Raw genomic sequence first — 18,160 nt, forward strand, 5'->3', positions numbered from 1 at the left:
CACTTTTAGGGCTGGCTGTACTCTGAATGTGAAGGACTTTAAGGCGAGTTGGAGAAGCGGCGTGGTGTTTTTGGCCATCCTCTCCGCTCTGAGGCCTGATGTGGTGAGCTTATCTGCAGCCAAAACCAGAAGCAACAGACAGAACCTGGAGGAGGCGTTCCGGATTGCAGAGAGAGAATTACATATACCACGATTACTGCATCCAACAGGTGTGTGTGTGTGTGTGTGTGTGTGTGTGTGTGTGTGTGTGTGTGTGTGTGTGTGTGTGTGTGTGTGTGTGTGTGTGTGTGTGTGTGTGTGTGTGTGTGTGTGTGTGTGTGTGTGTGTCTGCCTGCCTGCCTGCCTGCCTATGTGTGTGAAACTATTATTCTTGTCATTATTATTTTGGCAAATAAAAATGTCTTCATTTATAAATGCACAAGGTAAATGCAGCATATATTTTTAAATATTCTGATTGTGTGTGTGTTAGATGTTGATGTAAGAGACCCAGATGAGAAGTCCATAATGACGTATGTGGCTCAGTTTCTACAGTATTCCAAAGACACACCTTCTTCCGAAGAGGACATGCAGGTACACAATTGTTATAGAATCCGAAAAATGTCTCTGATTCCTCAATACATTTCCAGAAGGAAAAAAAATAAGAAATTGTATAAATGCCATTTTTGGCCAAATTGTTAGTGTTAATTTTTAATTTGAAGCTTTTTTTTCTAAGGTTCAGTATCTCACTCCTACGACATGCATCTCTTCTGTGAATCTGCCCTGTAACTTCACTCCCGCTGTTGCAGCATCTCCACTTCGACAGGTACGTTCACCACTTTTAGCTTTTTAGGACACGCCTATCTTATAGAAACCTAATAAACAACTTTTTAACCAATCTATAACAAGCATTCAGCAGCACTGTGCTATAAAGTCTCGAAATACTGTATCCAAATTATTGTGTTTAGCGACATCTCAATTAAATTCTCACAGTAGTAGCAGTTCACGATTATATATCACTACAGTGGCTGTTTATTTTTGTTTTGCTTTTTGACTGTGTGGAATGCATGGAGCTTGATGCAAAGAGGTGACCTCTGTAGTCGTGCCATTAATTCCATTAATTCTTTCCATTAAACCTTGGCAAGGACCGAATGAATCAAAGCCAGAGAGCCAACACTTTCACACTACTTAACTTTCCTCAAATTTATGCATAAAACCGTATTGCTGCTCTGTCACCATTACTTTGTTAGAAATCTTAATTGTGGTTTGTAATTGATTTGGACAGTTTTTTCTTTTTTCCTTGACCATTTGTTTATAAGACACACTATTTAAGGTGTAAGCTGTTACTATAATAGTTTAGTAATAGTGGACAATTATTTATTACAGCAGTCACATGAATATAATTGAAAATAGACAAAAAACAAAATTGAGCATCATTATCAAAAATTCTAAAGAGCTGTGGCATGAAAAACAATCCATTCGATTGACTTTCAAATCTATGTTTATTTATGTAATTTTAACGATGTTAATAGAGCTCAGCTACACAGAAAGCCCAGGAGGTGACATGTTGGCTGGAGCAGGCCTATCAAGAGCTACTGGAAGGATGGGAGTCCACTGAGGGCGAGAGCTACGCTGAGAGATATCATGTAAAAATGAATTGAAACCAATTTGACATATGCTCTAAAAATGTTTCATGATATTTCTGATGTTTATCTTTTTCCTGGCTACCAATCAGCTGATATTTACATGATTGAATTGTTTAGATTTTTTTATTTACATTTTAGGTAACCCATCTGTAATGGTTTTAGGTTTTTCAGACTTTTGTGGTGTCCTTTAATGAGCAGCGTCGGCCTGTGATGCCGTTGCTGACAGCGATGAAGAGGACTGTAAAGCTGAGCGAGGAGCAGCGTGCTCTTAGACATGCCTGGGATTCCCTAGCTGAGAGGGTCAGATGTGACATCATCTTTGTGTTCACTTAAGAAGCATGAAATTATATATTAACGAACGATGTATTTAATAGAGGTTAACCAATTTTGCTGTCCATGCCAATAGTTTTTCTATGTTGCGTCTGTGGTTGGAGTGACTGTGTCGGTCCGCTGTCATTATACAATACCAGAGCAGCCTCTAGAGGCGATTCACTGACACTACGTGCTGTTTGTTGAAATGTTTTAAATTATTTGTTGTGTTTTTGTTTAAGTTTGAATGCCTGTCTTATATTTTCCTCAATAATATATATAATTTGTATAGCACATTTTTGTGATTTATTACTGTTGTTTTATTTATTTTTTATTTAAAAAGGTACAGTCAGGTCGACTGCTAATATTTAACTTAAAATAAAAAATTACTATCATTTCTTGGTTTTAGCTTCGTGAGTATAAGACAGAGCTTGACCTGAGTCTGCCAACTCCGCTGGACACGGTGGGCCGCTGGTTACTGAGGGTTGAGGAGGCCTTGGCAGACAGTGGTGATGATCGTCAGGACCATACACAAGCTGCCCAGGAGGCTCATGAGAAATATGAACTGTTTAAGGTGCATCTAATAACTCAGAGAAGCTGCAGTAAATACAATATAGCAATTACATTCAGTCTGTGGAGTTAAATACTTTTTTTTTGGCAGCATTTTTTTAAACTTGTGTTTGTGTTCAGTTATGTCTTGAGGAGATGCCTCGGCACATGAAGACTTTCCAGATATTTCAGAATATGGATGAATATGGAGAAGTGGTGGTTCCTACAGACAAACTGGATGAGATAAAGAGAAGGTCAGTGAACCAAAATGTATATTTCTTGTGAAAAGCTTGGGTTTACTTTTTGGCACAAACAAGTCTTGGACAGGGTTTAATATTTCTAGCATTAGATTTTATTCACTAGGTTGTTGATATTAGAATACTTGGCATTACTGCAGTTTAGAGAGCTGCATTTGTATTGGGATGCCGTGGGTCCCATGTTTTACTTTAGCATTGCTTTGTTTTACAAAAGGTTTTATGGTTTATGTCTGTTATTATTCTGTAGGTTAATAGTAGCCCTAATGTTTGTGTACATATTTACTCAATCTTTATAAGCTGTGACAGAATGTTTGCGGGAGCGGGGTACATATGTTGTGGGAGCGGGCTTTAATTGTCAGAAATTCAGCGAAAGTGGAATTAAGAAAAAAGTCTTACGCAGGCCTCTACTGCAGTTTTTCTGGATTCAGATTAGTCAGAAGGTGCTATTTCTCTATAACTTCAGTTCTGACAGTAGTGCAGCTGCAAGTCACAGTTTTATAATAATACACTTGCTGTAATACATTATTATTTCCATAGTAACAGTACATTCAAATGATGTTTGTTTTTTGGTCTCAAGACAAGCTGCATTTTTTCTGCCTTATTAACTTCAAAAGATGTAAGGCTGTTAAGGGAACAACTGCTTATAGCCACTACAAAATAAATGTCAACGAGAATTGGTTTTGTCATTAAAGTTATAATGTTATATATTGGTGTGTGTGTTTGTGTGTGTTTGTGTATGTGTGTATATTAGGTTCACTAGTGTGCGTGTCAGTGCTAAGTATCATGGCATTAGAATGGACTACCAGGAACACAGACACACAGTGCTAGATCTGCTGGATCAGCTTACCCTCAAGCTACGCACTTGGAAAAGAGGCTACATTTCCCGGGAGGCTGTGCGAGTCCTGATGAAGGACTGGAATGTAAGTGGAATTGTGGTAAATTTTTTTAACAAATGTCATTCAGTCTCTAATGTGTACCAGTATATTCGATTGTAGCCTCCAGAATTAATGTGTTTGCTTAGATTGAATAAAAGGGTATATTTGGTCTTGTAGGAGACCATCAACAAGCAGGGACTGCCTTCAAAGCTGGAAGGGACTCTATTCAAGCTCAGACACATTGCTAACAAATACACCAGCAAGTCTGCTTTGGGTGAGTGAGTGTTTTGTTGCCAAATGAAGAAAAAGCAAAAAATAAAATAAAAACCCTAAAAGCTTGAGTACTTCAGAATGAAAGCAGTAATAATGTGTAATTTATATTGATTTGCAGCATAAAACAGCTAAATATCAAAGCGTTTGTTAATTTCTTATCTCTCTTCTTTGTCAGCGGGTGACTCAAACCGCATAAGTATTCAGATGAAGGATATAGAGGCCAAGACTGCAGCAGTACTCGAGGAGGTAAAGATGGTGAAAGGTACTTTAGCACGCACTTTGGCAGCATGGGAGTCATACTTCGACACTTACAGCTCGCTGCACGCCTGGTTGGAGCAGGGGACTCAAACAAACAGACATGGACAGCGAGCTGAAGTACGCATCTAAAGCATCATTTTTGCATGTCTAAATAATACTGCTGGTTTTCAGATTATTAATTAGGTGCATGGTCTCTCATTCTAGGTGACTATAGAGATGATGTCCGAGTGGAGCTCGCGCAGGGAGTGCCTAAACGAAGTCGGGAACTACCTGATGGATGTCACAGATCCACAGACCAGCCGCTCAGTTTCTGATGACCTCTGCAGAATTAACCTGATGTGGGCTGACTTTGTAAGAAGTACCCAGTTTGTAAGTTGCTTTTCGTTCAATCACTCGTCAAAAACTAGCCAGGCTAGGTTACAGCGATGTTAATGAAGATGTTAAACATCCTGATCACTGTCCCAGGAACTTGTCGAAGAGCAAACTGTTGCTCCACCTAATCCTCAGACTCTTCAGGGTTTGATAAGAGAGGCCACGCAACTTCTGAAAGAACCAGTGGAGGTTCTATCAGTATCACTTCAAACATACATAAAGAGACTACAGGTGTTCATAGTATTTCCATCATTTTTCTTTTATCATACAATCATTGTATATTTGTCGTCTCTTAGCGTTTGCTGTTTGCTATTGAAATATTGATCCAACACATCTGTTTCTTATTTTAGTTTGTGATGAAGAAAATACAGAATATCGATCTGGATTCTCTCTCTATGTCACTTGAGTGCTCAGCTGAAACAGTAAACAAACTCAAGCAAGCCACTCCAGAGGTGACACCAAAATGTTATCTTTCAAACATATCATTGAATACCAACAAGAGAGCTCTTTTCATTTCTAATGTACTTTGATACACGTATGTTAAGTATGTTAAGTACACGTTTTTAAGTATGATCGCGTTTACATGACAGGTCCTGCAGACTCTCTGTGAGGCAACGCAAGTGTGTGAAGAGTTGCAACAAAGCGTAACAAGTCTGGATGGACGTCTGGCCGAGCTTATACACTGGGAGGTTGATGTCAGAGAGTTTTATGACCTTCTAAAAGAAAAATCAAACAGATACCAAAAGGAGCAGGACTCTAAGACCCGGGTACTTTTATTTCAAATGTTTATATTTTCTTTTACATCATCTCTGTTTTATTTGTGAACTGAATAAACTGCATATGTCTTTCTTCTCTGTTCTGTCTTTGTAGGCACTGATTTCTAGAGCTCTGCAGCTAGAAGGTCAGGTGGTAATGGAGGAACAGGATTTGCAGGAGATGGTTATGTCACGTCAGAAAAACTCACCTCTGCAGTACCTCATTGTCTTAAATATGCAGGACAGGGTTCGTGCCACTGTCGCTCAATCACAGGTATTTTAGCATGTTGCGATATTTTGTGTTTATTACTTTGAGGTTTTACTTTAAGCCATCCAATTTATGTCACTTCTAAAATGTCTACTCGTACCTGATTGCAAAAGATAAAATACACTCTTGTTCATGTATGTTTTTTGTAGGAAGCTGTGGGGATGCTCAGCTCCTTGGGCGCTCGAAGAGAGAGAAGCCCTACAGGATGTCAGCCTCCACAGAAGCTCTTTGTCCAAGAACAGGAGGTTTCAAAAGGTCAAGTACAACCACAACCAGTGCCTATGATTGTTGTGCAGGAATACCAAGAGGAGCGGAGTCACATAAAGGCAGATGCAGACCCCCAGATAAGGAAAGCATTAGTGGAAGACTCTCCACTTCTGAGTAAACATGAACCACATGTTTCTCCTGAAGATAAGTCACGGGGTAATCTGGTAGATGTTGTTGCACTAGGGTTACCAAGAAGACAGTATACGAATGATACCAAAGAGACCATGGAAACTCAGCCCCATCATTTTGATATGAAAGAAACAACAGATAAAAGTCAGGAATTATCCACAACAGAACAACCTCTGACAGTGCAACAGGACCCAACACAATCACATATGCAAGTGGACACTCAGCAACAGACTCAGGGGCAGCAGCAAATCGTGCAAATACAGAAACAATGTACAAGCCAAAAGCAGACTTCATTCCAATCAGCGAAGGTAAAAAAGTCTCAGAAACATGCAGCGAATAGGCCTTGGCTACAGAAGAAGGGCCAGACAGAGGTTTTAGACTCTGAACAAGTACCGCCACAGTCAAAGTCTATTGCCACTGTTGTGTCTCAACCGCCAGTATCTGCAACAGACCCGGTCCAGGCACAGGCCGAAGTGACTTTAATCCAGCAACAGCAGTCTATCACAGTTTCTACTAGCACTTCATCTCAAGCACAGACACAAGACAAAGAGGTTAATGTCCAGCAACAAAAGCCTTTGAGGATCATTGCTAGTTCTGCAGTATCTACAACAGACCCAGTTCAGTCTGAATCCAAAAGTGTTATACACACACAATTGCAAGTGACTCAAGCACAGCAACAGCAGTCTGCTATGCAAGTGACACAAACCAAAATGGATCAGGTCCAGAAACAGCAGCCTGTAACACAAGTTAAACTGAGTTATGTAGACCAACAACCCCCTGTCTCCCAAATGCTAGCAAAAGAACAAATGCCAGCTCCTGTGATTTCACAAAAACAGCCTCAGTCTTCGACGATCCAGCAACATCCCCATCTCTTCACAGCCACCATATTTTCTCAGCCAGAAACAAAGCGATCAGAGACGCAACCACAATTTATGACTCAAATACAAAGGCCAGTCTTGGCTCAGACTCAAACCCCAATTGTCTCTCACACTTACCAGTATCTACCAGATAAGAGAGAAGAAAGTCAAACATCGAGACACTATCCCATAACACCAGTTCAACCTTATGCAATAAATCAAAGGCAGACACACCCAGTTGCAGCCCAGTCTCCACCCTATTCTGCACCCCAGTCTTCACCCCTGCAAACAGTACCTCACAATCAATCTCAAGTTGTTAGTATATTAGCAACCCAGTCCAAAAGTAAAGCTCCTATTCAACCACGAATAATCAGTATGCTTCAGAGTCAACCACAATTTTATAAGCCACCTCAGTCCCAACCTCAAGTTATGGGCATGGGCATGGGTCAAACTCATGACAACATCCAGCAACCCCAGTGGAGAGCAGTCACAGCTGACATAGTGACACAAAGTTATTATCAGCCACTTCACCAGGGTTTTAATCCATCCCATGTGCCACCCCAGGCACAATTTCAGAGTCACCCACAGGCCCATGATGTCACAGCAACCCAGTCTCAGCAATGGACACCATTAAAAGGAGGTCTTTTAACACAGAATTATCCCAATATCCAGGGTTTAGGCCATGTGGCTTATCCTCAGTCTCAAGGTTACTCCAGTCCCCAGCAACAAAGTCAGCATTGGGGTCAGTTTAGATGTGAACTACCAGTGCAGTCTTATTCACAAACAAGCCCTCAAAGTCCATTTCAGTCATTTGTTTCATCACAGCACTGTCAACCAGTCAGACAGTCTAACGTGGCCAGCCACAGTTACCCAAGGGTTCAGTTGTCTGAATACCAACAAGTACAGCATCAAGTCACTCTAAGACCACAGAGCCTTTCTCAAGAATGGCCTAAACCACCAGAATCACAATCCCAAATTCAGTTTCTGGAAATGGCACCTCAACAAATATCCCACCCACCTTGGGTCCAACCACCATCCCAAGCACCATTAATCAGTCTTGCTTCACAGCAACCCCAAACTCAACAGCAGCAGTGGCCACAATTTAAACCTGAGGTTCCATTTCAAGTTCAGTTTCAAAACCAAACTTTTCCACAGCCTCAGCTCCAGGTTTTGCAAAAGCCACAGTCAAGAGAGCAGGAGCAACCCCAACATCAGTCAGTTGGTCAGTTCCAACCTCCAGCCCTGGCTCCAACAAAACCCCAAGAACCTGCTCAACCCCCACTACAACCCCCAACTCAAAATCTGCAGTGGCCACAAAAGAGGTTTGAGGGTCTAGTTCAGATTCAGAGCCAAACTTCTCAGACACAGTCTCAGGTAAAAGTTTTAAAAAAACCTCAGTCACCAGTGCAGGAGCAACCCCAAAAGCATTTAGTTGCTCAGGTCAAACCTTCAGCCCTGGTTCCAAAAAAACCCCAAGAACCAGCTCAACCACCAACTCAAAATGTGCATTGGCCACAAAACAGGTTTGATGGTCTAGTTCATGTTCAGATTCAGAGCCAAACTTCTCAGACACAGTCTCAGGTAAAAGTTTTAGAAGAGCCTCAGTCACCAGTCCAGGAGCAACCCCAACAGCATTTAGTTGCTCAGGTCAAATCTTCAGCTCAGGACCAGGCTCCTCCTCAGGTCTATTCAGAAGGCTACACAAAAGCACAGGTACTGGCAAGGAACAAGTTTGAGGATGCTAAGCACAGCCTTCAACAGCAAATTCTAGAGACTATCAACATTTTCAAGGGCAAGATAACTAAGGTAATTTTCAAAGACATATCTTTTACTGGCCATCTTTAAATGACAAGTGAAACTTTGGAACGTGTGGACAAGATCTAATTTATATCTATATTTAAAATTTCTAAATGTTTTCAGGAATCATTGGATGTTAAGCTTCTCAATGAATTCCTGGGAGCTGTACAAGCGATGGAGGCTTTCTGCACCCCATCTGAGTTGCGAGACATTAAACTATTTGCTCAGTCTGTCAGAACTCAGTGGGAGGTAGGCTGTGTGTTTCAGTTCTGTATGCAGTTTAGCATTACATTTATAAAATGTATAGTGCAAATCATTTTATGCCTAAAATATGCATTTTCATTTTAATGCCCAAATTCTAAATTATTACTCATAATTATATAAGCTTTTAAACATACTATAAACTCTTCTTACAATATTTCACAGAAAAGGAGCAGCATATTTTAATGAAAAATAAACCAGAATTTTTACTCTAATTAACTGGATGGCTTGCTGAGAATTCTAAAAGTAATAAAATACCTAGGAGTTTGAGTTAAATATCGGAAAGTAATAACTTTGGCATGCTGTGATTGGTTCCTGTTGCTACAACAAGATTTGAATATTTTTAAAAAACTTGCTTCCAATTAAATTTCAAATTGTTATATTCCAGTTTGGGGCCTGGACTGCCTTTATTTATTTATTTTTACCACCTTAAGCTCCACTGAATAAAATCTAGCTCAGATGACACTTTTGTTGAAGTTCTTTGTTTGTGCCACCACACTTCTAGGCCTGCTTCTCTTATGAGAGCAATTTAGTTTCAGCTGAACAGCAGCTGGAGGCCCTAAAGCAACTGTGTGAGACATTCAATCCAGAAGATGGCAACAGGCAGGCACAGGCTAAGCTCCAGGAATGTGAAACAGCACTCGCTGCCATCCCACCTCAGTCCAGCATAGATCATGATGTGACCTTGACAAACTCTGGGTGAGAAAAGGACATACCAAGTAACCATGTATAAAAATACACTACAGATTTTTTTTCCCACTTTGCATGGTCCTTTAGTGACAATGTCCTCTTCAATTATATTTTAGTGTGCTTATAGAGCAGAAGAAAGAGGCATCATCGCAAAAAACTTCCCTTTCTGAGAAACCCCTGGAAATCACCACTGAGGTGTGTGTGAACAGATAATGTCTGATGATGCATATGTATACTTTGTATAGCTAATATATTTGTTTGTTTTAGTGTTTAGTATGTATATTGCAGAGTACAATATAAAGTTTTTAATGTGTTTGTGTTGTAGACTTTACCTGTCACAGCTCAAAGGCCAAAAACCGTGGAGAAAAAAGAAATACTAAAGCAGATAAGCACGGAGGAGGACAGGTAAATCTAAGAGAAGCCTATGATTTTTTTTCTGGTTGTCATTTGTACACTTTTGTGAATCAATTACATTTGTTTAATATTGGTGGATTATGCATACTATATATTATATATCTGTGTGTCACTTTGAATATATGGCATGAAAAATTTACCTCTGTCGGGTGATTTGTTATGGACACATCTTTGCAACGAGAGCATCAAATTGACACATCGCTGTCTTTTGTTCATTTCTGGGGGGTTTTCACACAGGTACAGAAGTTCCAGGTTTGCCTTACAAGCTCAGCTGAATAGGAATGAGCAGAACATGCTAGGTGATCGCCCCTCAGGATCAGCCACGGCTACAGACCTGCAAAAGTGGCTCAGAGAGTTAAAGGTAGAGTTGGCATATATCAGCGGTTGTCAAAAGGCAAGCCCACGTCCAGTGCCTTTTTTAATACATGAGCTTACACATGTAACCAATCGCATACATTCGTTTAGCTAATCGGGCATGAGTAGACTGGTGTTCATCACAACAAAATTTAATCTTTAAAAGAAATAGAAAGCATGCTTTATAAGTATTAATGACATTTTTATCATTTTATAGGAACGGCAGTCTAATTTGGTCAATTCGTTGATGCTTACATGTTAGAATCTACATGTGTCCTGTCAGTTTTCAAAATGACCATTGGAAAAACAAAGCTTTGACAAACAAAAGAAATTTGCAGCTGGATGACATATTTACCTATTAAAGTATCTGAGTAAAATGTTACATAATTATGTTACATAATCTTTTTAAATAAATCGTTCTCTGAAAATTACTACAAGTTTTTTATGAAAATAGTACAGACTTTCACATAGTATTAGAGAAAACATGTTCATACAGTAGCAATGGGGGTAGCAATGCGCATAACTCTCATATCTCAATATGGCAATTTATGATGAGTCAAAAGCAATACCTCTTCCTCCAGGCCTTGCAGGATGAGACAGAGTCTTTGTGGTCAGAGTATGAGACGCAGTGCTCGCAATGTTCTCAAATCAACGAGAGAGCGGTGGAGCAGGACCGAGCTGAGCTCACAATCAAGTGGAGGGAGCAAAGAGCACAGCTACAGAGGAGGTGCACTTCATATATTTTAGTGCATTACATTACATCATCAGCTTGTAGTAACAGAAACGCTCCTATAAAGGCTAGTGAATAAACTTTAGTGCTATTGTATCCATGGATTTAATGTGCAGGGTAGGTATGTAACACACATACTGATCGCTAGTATTAATGACTGACTTCTGCATTTTGGTGGACAGTAGTGTTTATTGTCTCCAACAGCTATCAACTCTGTTCTATTCTTTAAAGTTTATGTAACCCTGTCAAATTCAACATTCCAAATTATTTCAGTCTTAGAATCAGAGTATTGCAGCATGCATCATCTACGTAGGCGATGCTTAACTGTGAGTGTTCAATCTGTGCTTTGTTTCTCTTTCAGAGTCGATTCTCTTGCCTCGGCTCTGGAGTTAATGGATTCCATTGAGCACAACATTGCAGAGATTTCTGAACGTCTTGACAAGTTCATCAAGGAACCCAAAGATGTTAAAGGATACACACTGATCAATGCAAACCTACTGAAAGATGTTAAGGTAGTAAATGAGAAGAAGCCTTGGATTTAAGAAAAGCTTTTTTCCTTGCTGGTGGATTTTAGTTGATGATCTGCTGAGAATGTTGTGCAACTTTGTTCTTTGCAGGACTTGGATGAGAGTATCGAAACGCAGATGGACCGCCTGGCTAGGTTCGACTCGGAACCCAGCCATCTAGACCTACGTGACCGCTCTCCCCTCACCCAGTTGGTGCTGAAGCTCCGGTCCAGCCTGGATCGTCTCCGACATCAAGTGCGCAAGAGCGAAGCAGCAGCTCGTGCGTTAGACCGATTTCTGGTATCACTGCGCACTTTGGACCAGGATGTTTTGTTTGTGCAGTCCATGCCCTGTGCTGACGTGACAGTGCTGCAAGACAGCAGGTCCAAATTAGCTCTAATCAGAAAGGGAGCAGCAAGCCTGAGTGATAAAGCGCCACAGTTGGACCAGCTTCTTGGCGGAGCCCAGATGAAAGTGACGCAAGAGGGAAGCTCTGTGACCTGTCTGGATATGGTGGTGGTTCTGGTGCGAAAGTTAGAGGATGCTGACGATAAGCTCATTGTTTGTCAAGAAGAGCTTCATACAGTACAGCAGAGTAAAGGACTTGGGATGAGGAGGAAGACTTTACTGGTGGAGTTAAGGAAGGTACAGGGGCTTGCAGAAAAGCAGGGTTTAAAGGAGCCCACCATCCCTGCTGTTCAGCACAGGTTTGTGTATTATCAAATGTTTTATTTATTTTTATATATATATATATGTGTGTGTGTGTGTGTGTGTGTGTGTGTGTGTGTGTGTGTGTGTGTGTGTGTGTGTGTGTATGTAGACTCTTCCTGACAATGTTTATTGTTTTATTAGACAATGCATGTGCCTCATGTGTGTTTTGTGTATTTGTAAGGATTCGTGCCTTGTCAGATCTGGAGATGCAGATGAACTTGTTGCGTCCAGAGTACGAAAGTTTCAGAGAAATTGCTCCAATGCTTTCTCCAAGCACAGAGCAGCATGATGAGCTGAAGACTGTTTGGGATGCAACAGAGCGAGCTATTGCAGAAAGGTATGACAATTACTTGCACAGTTAACAGCTAGCATAAAATCTGTTTATTGTTTGGATGGCAATTACCTGCAATTTAGGGATTTAAATACCAACAACCAGCTAACAGACATCCTTTGAAACACTCTGTGTCATGTTGTTTCTGGAAAATAATCAATGCATTTTTTTTTTTGGTTTTGAGATAAAGCAGAGTTGTGTTTACTGCTACAGAATATCCTGCAGTGTTTTATTTCTCCAGGATTTTTCCAGTGGTTTCACTTTTCTAATCAAAAAATTTACTTGTATATTCATTTCCATTTGTAGCAGCTATAAACACAAATATGCACATTGTCATGTTACTGCTTAGATCTGACAATTACAAAGTCCCGACACTGGAGCCTCCTTCCATAAATAGCATGATAGGTTGTTGCTGTGGTGTAAGGAAATAAAACACAAGGGAAAAAGTTTTTGTAGGTCACTAATAATATTTGAGGTAGTGACAATAACCTCCTTACATAAAACAGGTAAAAACATTTTCTTCCTTACATAGAACAGGTCTTTTTGAGTGTTAACAAATACTCCTTAAACCCTTCGGTGAAAAGAGGAGGGAAATAGGGACAGGTTTATTGCTACTGAGATGTGACATTAAAGCTTCACTGACAACTGGCAAATGTTGATATGTGTGTGAGACAGGCAAGAGCAGTGCAGCACTTTAATGGAACTGCTAAAGAAGTTTCAGAGCTGTCGTGCCTTCCTGGGCAACATCCTTCAGAGGGCGGAGCAAACTACCAGCGAGCAAGCATCATACATTAGTAAAGACAACCTCCAGCGACTCATATCCAGGGTGGGTCAGGCTGCATTCACATTACAGTAAAACTGCAAAAACTAATTTAGACATTTAAACAATTAGGATAGTGAGAGTGATTTAATGTACAGAAGGTGCAGTAGGTAATAAGATATGGTATATATATTAATTACAATATAACTGTGCAATGGATAAGACATGTCAAGATGACATGATATAAATATATGAATGTACTGTACAATACAGTATGTACAGAGTAAATATGAAAACAAAGTGAGGCATATTAAGCACTTGGGCTGTTGTGACACTGATTACGGTAATGCTAAACATGACCCCAACTGATATCATGATTATACAATCTATATTCTATAATAAATTTGTTTAACATTCATAAATATGTGGGTCCAGATTTATAACTGGCTGTGTGAACATTTATATAACCCCAATAATGGAATATGTTTGTGCTTATATCAGGTTGATGGGATAAAAAAAGACCTGAGTGGTCTTGGGCCAAAGATCGAGGAGTTCAGGGCTGTGTGCAGGCAGCTGCAGTCTCAACTAATGAAACTCCCAGAATTCTCAGAAGCTCCATTTGAAACTGAGGCAGATGCATTGGTCGACTCCTGGCTGGATGTAAGATGGTCTTGTCTGTCATCGTTGACATTAAAGTTTACATAGCAAGTTTTCCTTATTGTATTTTGTGTCCCATACTCACAAAGCTCTCAGAGAAGACAGACACCTATTCAGACAGCCTATGCATGGGGCTGGAAGTTTGGGAGAAGCAGCTTATGCTCGGTGAAGAGGTGGAGGTTTGGGCTTCTGTTAAACTCGTTCTTTTTTCCGAGTCTCACCCCTTCAGCAGCGAGAAAGAGGTCTTCAATATGAAGGTTTGAAAATCTGCTTTCGTTTGTGCTACAACAGAAATTGTATACAATAATGCATTTGCTTATGTTTGTATTGTAATTGCGGGTATCATTTGCATTAGGATGAGATCCAGACGCATGAACAGAGCATCGAACAGTTTCACAGGAAGTCGTTGGAAATCCAGGCGCTCCTGCAGGGAAAGGAGGCTCCACTGGAGCTACAGGTTATTCATCCTTCCAAAGGCTTCCTAATGTTTTTTTTTTTTTTTTCCCCCTTTGCTTTGGGTCCTCCAAGGTCTTTTCTCACCACCTATCAATTTTCTTTCCTGATTCAGGTTATGGAGACTGCCCTTAAGAAAAAGTTGGAGCAGGTAAAGGAGCTCTTTGACAGCTGCACTGAAGTCTTCCAAGAGCTGCTGAGCGTCCGAGCACACCTTCTTCAGAGGATTGACGCCTGTCAAACAGCCATCCAGCGAATACACTCCTCAGTTAGAATTCTCAGTGCTGACAACAAAGATCTGCTGCAGCAACATCTGCAGGTATTACTTTAAATATATGAATAAATAATTATATACAAATAGACCAGCAATACTTATGTGGGTTTGTATAATTAACATATTCACATGCCAGCTGTCTTTTCTATGCGTGCTGGTTTAGGTTACCAGTCCAAACGCCATTTTGGTGGTGTTACATTCATGTGCTCTCTATATCCTTTAAATCAGTGACAACTTTGAAAACATTCACGTGACACGTTTTTGAGAATTTAAATTGTCGCCAAATGTCTTTTCGTTTTCAAAGATCAATTTATTTGGATGGAAAATTAGAAGCCCTAACCAATGACAGTTACTGTGTGAAACTCTCTGTAGGATCTTTCTGATCAGTTGCTAGATCAAGAGGAAGAGGCTGACTCTTTGATGAAGGAAGTCGAGCTCATGTCCAGTGTCACTGTACCACATGCTCTGGAGGAACCATCCAATAAGAGCAAGCGCCTCAAAGACAACATTGCAGTGACTTGGGAGCTCATTAATCAGAAAAAAGAACTGGGAGAGAAAAACTTTCTTGTCCAGTCAATTAAAGGTGTATGTTGTTGTTATTATTATTATTATTATTATTAATAAAAATTTTTATCATTATTATTATTATTATTTTTTTATTTTTTTATTTTTTTTGAGTGCCTGGTATTTTTCTTTTTTTTTCCCTTATTTTAACTGTCTTTTTTTATCAGCTGAGTGCCAGAAGTTTGAGGACTGGCTACAGGATGCCCAGCTTGCTGTCAATGAGTGTTTTGAGAACCCAGAAACGAGGGAGGATGTGGAGGCTTCCATGCAGAGACTTCAAGTAAGCAAAGCTATGATTTATTTTACAGCTGGAACTTTGGTCAGATGTGCTGTTTTAGAAAATGAATTCGCATTGTCTAACACATCCAGGTTCAAGATCGGTACTGTGAAATGTAAAAAATATTATTTCACTTGTGTTACGTGTAGGATTTTCTTGCTTCTGAAGAAGGTGAACAGCGACTTGTCCAGGTCAAGAAGGCGTTAGAGAAGAAAGGTCAGGAGGAAGTCCCTGCTGAAACCCAGGCTGAACTTTGTGTCTGGCAACAGGAACAAGAGGGTGAGCTCACCACACTTCGAGCTCACTGCCAAGGTCGACATAAACAGCTGGAGGACATGCTTATCAAGCTCAACAGGTCAAATTCGTACCATTTTTGTCAGTCATTTAATCATTCCATAAACTAAAAATGCTATAAAGTTCCTTTTTTTTTTTTTTTTATAGCTTGCAACTAGAACATGAATTTTTTCAAGAATGGTTGTGGCAGAGAGAGACACTACCAGGGCAAAGGGAAGAGCTGAGACAAGTCTATGAGAATTTTCTTAAGGAAAGGCAAGTGCTTTCCAAATTTATTTATGTCTAGTTATACTCATATTTATGACTACAAAATAAATTGTCTATATGAATCTTTACACATGCAAGCAAACTATTTATAGCAAACTGTTGTCTAAAAAATATCAGGAAGATGTTCTACAGCATGTAAAAAAAAGAAAGCAACAAAAAACTTATGAACATAAACATTGGCTTTTTCAAGCCAATTCACATGAATTGACCTTTCTGTATATCTGCACATTTACAACTGTTACATCAACACAGCAACATAATATTTCTGAAATGTTCTTGATTAGATAAATGGTATTAATGAAATTCTTGTTACTTTATACCATATTTCTTTACTGTCTAGCGGACGCTTTGAAGCATTCAGTGATTTGCTAGCTTCGGTGAGACTAAAAGGTTTACGAAGAGACCCTGTTTTAAGAGACGGAGAATCCCTGGTGGACCAGTACCACAGTCTTGGAATCCGTTTGGAGAATCAATCTCAAATCTATAAATCCTTGGAGAAGGAGGTAGAAATATTCCATGTTAAGGAGGAAAAGACCAAGGCGTGGTTGAAAACCCTAAAACAGAGTCTGGAATCGTTAGACAAAGACAGTCTAACAGAGGAAAATCTCCTAAAGATTCAGGTATAAACATAAATATTATAATAGATATCTGAGGTCCAGCATCTGTTTAAAATCTCTGAGCATGTAGATAGTTTCATGTTGTGTTGTGTTAGGCTGTTTTAGATCTACGTGTTGAGGGTGAGTCCAAGATGGCAGCTTTGGCAATGGATGGTGAGAGCTTGTGTTCTCATGAAGAGATGGAGGAAAGCGTACGGCAGGATCTTATCTGGATCCTGAAAAATATAGATGACGAGTGGAGACGAGTTGTGGATTTGGCACAGCAGCTTAAGGCTCAGTCTGATTTCCAACAAAAACTCTTAAAGGAACTAGAAGCTCTCCAAGAGGAAGAGAAAAATACCCGGTCATGGATAGATGAACAAATGAGAACGCTTGACTTTCTGGATGAAGACTCTTCAATACAGGAAAGACATAACAAGCTACAGGTAGGTACAGGTACATAGTGTGAGGTCATAGGGTGACTGAAGATTTGAAGATTTCAAATTGATCTTGTCTACATTTTATTCAGGAAGTCCTGAGTCTGAAAGATGAAGGCGATTCAAAATTGATAACTCTCAGAAAAAAGGGAGAGAGCATATACACTCACGATGAGAGGAAGAAACGGAGCATTGAACAAAGCCATAAAGAGTTAGAGGTGGAGTGGTTAAGAGTTCTGCAAACTGCGCAGGAGATGACCAACGAGATCAACCGTGAAGAATCTCTCTCCAAAGAATTAGAGAGCTTTCAAGATCAGCTAGAAAACACACAAGCCTGGATTGAAAAGCTAAAAGTGATCCTGCAGTCCATAGATAAAGAATGTCCAGCAGAGGAGATAGTTACCCAAGCTCAGGTACAAAAAAAGTGTTAATTTTTTTAATTCTGCCTTTTGTGTATTGTGTTTATTCTAAAATATATTTATATTCATGATCTGTGCATGAAACAAAATTGTACAGGAAAAAAAAAATCTTGAAAGAGATAAAAAAGATGCTTATAAATATTTCTTTCTTTATTTTATTTTTCTGAAATGCAGATTGTATTGGTCCATGGTCCAGAGGGTGATGCAAAACTATCTGCTGTTAAGCACACAGTTGAGACTTTGTGTATTCGTGAGGGGTTTAAAGAAGACAGTAGGCGGTCCATCCAGCAAACACAGAGAGCCTTAGAGCAAGAGTGGAGAGAAGTGCTTGATCTTGCACAAATTCTGAGGAACGAAGCAGAAACCCGGGTCGCTCTTGACAAGGAGCTTCGGGATTTTAATTCACAAGAAGAAATATTTCAAACCTGGCTCAAAGAGCTGCAGGAGAAACTTGAATCACTGGACAGAAATGCTCCTCCACATGAAATACTTGTTATATCACAGGTAATGTACAATTGATTAATTATTGATACAACCCTAACCCTGATATTTTAGGAAGTATTGCACTAATTGCTTT

The 18,160-nt window shown here is 39.8% G+C and overlaps 1 protein-coding gene across 1 annotated transcript in view; it reads left to right on the plus strand.

The window, feature by feature from the left end:
- The window catches only part of syne2b (spectrin repeat containing, nuclear envelope 2b), a 112,693-nt gene that overhangs the window by 8,707 nt on the left and 85,826 nt on the right, over window positions 1-18,160 (plus strand). Inside the window, 38 exon segments of the mRNA XM_083540557.1 lie at window positions 10-209; window positions 470-570; window positions 713-802; window positions 1,509-1,622; window positions 1,785-1,922; window positions 2,341-2,505; window positions 2,622-2,734; window positions 3,489-3,657; window positions 3,790-3,886; window positions 4,061-4,260; window positions 4,348-4,512; window positions 4,609-4,746; window positions 4,866-4,967; window positions 5,106-5,282; window positions 5,386-5,544; window positions 5,688-8,597; window positions 8,712-8,837; window positions 9,355-9,548; window positions 9,656-9,734; window positions 9,865-9,944; window positions 10,191-10,314; window positions 10,889-11,034; window positions 11,399-11,549; window positions 11,655-12,250; window positions 12,436-12,591; window positions 13,261-13,411; window positions 13,847-14,005; window positions 14,092-14,259; window positions 14,358-14,459; window positions 14,571-14,774; window positions 15,102-15,312; window positions 15,461-15,573; window positions 15,720-15,925; window positions 16,012-16,119; window positions 16,472-16,751; window positions 16,844-17,173; window positions 17,257-17,577; window positions 17,758-18,087. Coding sequence (XP_083396683.1) covers window positions 10-209; window positions 470-570; window positions 713-802; window positions 1,509-1,622; window positions 1,785-1,922; window positions 2,341-2,505; window positions 2,622-2,734; window positions 3,489-3,657; window positions 3,790-3,886; window positions 4,061-4,260; window positions 4,348-4,512; window positions 4,609-4,746; window positions 4,866-4,967; window positions 5,106-5,282; window positions 5,386-5,544; window positions 5,688-8,597; window positions 8,712-8,837; window positions 9,355-9,548; window positions 9,656-9,734; window positions 9,865-9,944; window positions 10,191-10,314; window positions 10,889-11,034; window positions 11,399-11,549; window positions 11,655-12,250; window positions 12,436-12,591; window positions 13,261-13,411; window positions 13,847-14,005; window positions 14,092-14,259; window positions 14,358-14,459; window positions 14,571-14,774; window positions 15,102-15,312; window positions 15,461-15,573; window positions 15,720-15,925; window positions 16,012-16,119; window positions 16,472-16,751; window positions 16,844-17,173; window positions 17,257-17,577; window positions 17,758-18,087 — 9,373 coding nt within the window.

This window comes from Silurus aristotelis (genome assembly GCF_946808225.1).
Source record: "Silurus aristotelis genome assembly, chromosome: 4".
In the NCBI taxonomy this organism is placed as follows: domain Eukaryota; kingdom Metazoa; phylum Chordata; class Actinopteri; order Siluriformes; family Siluridae; genus Silurus; species Silurus aristotelis.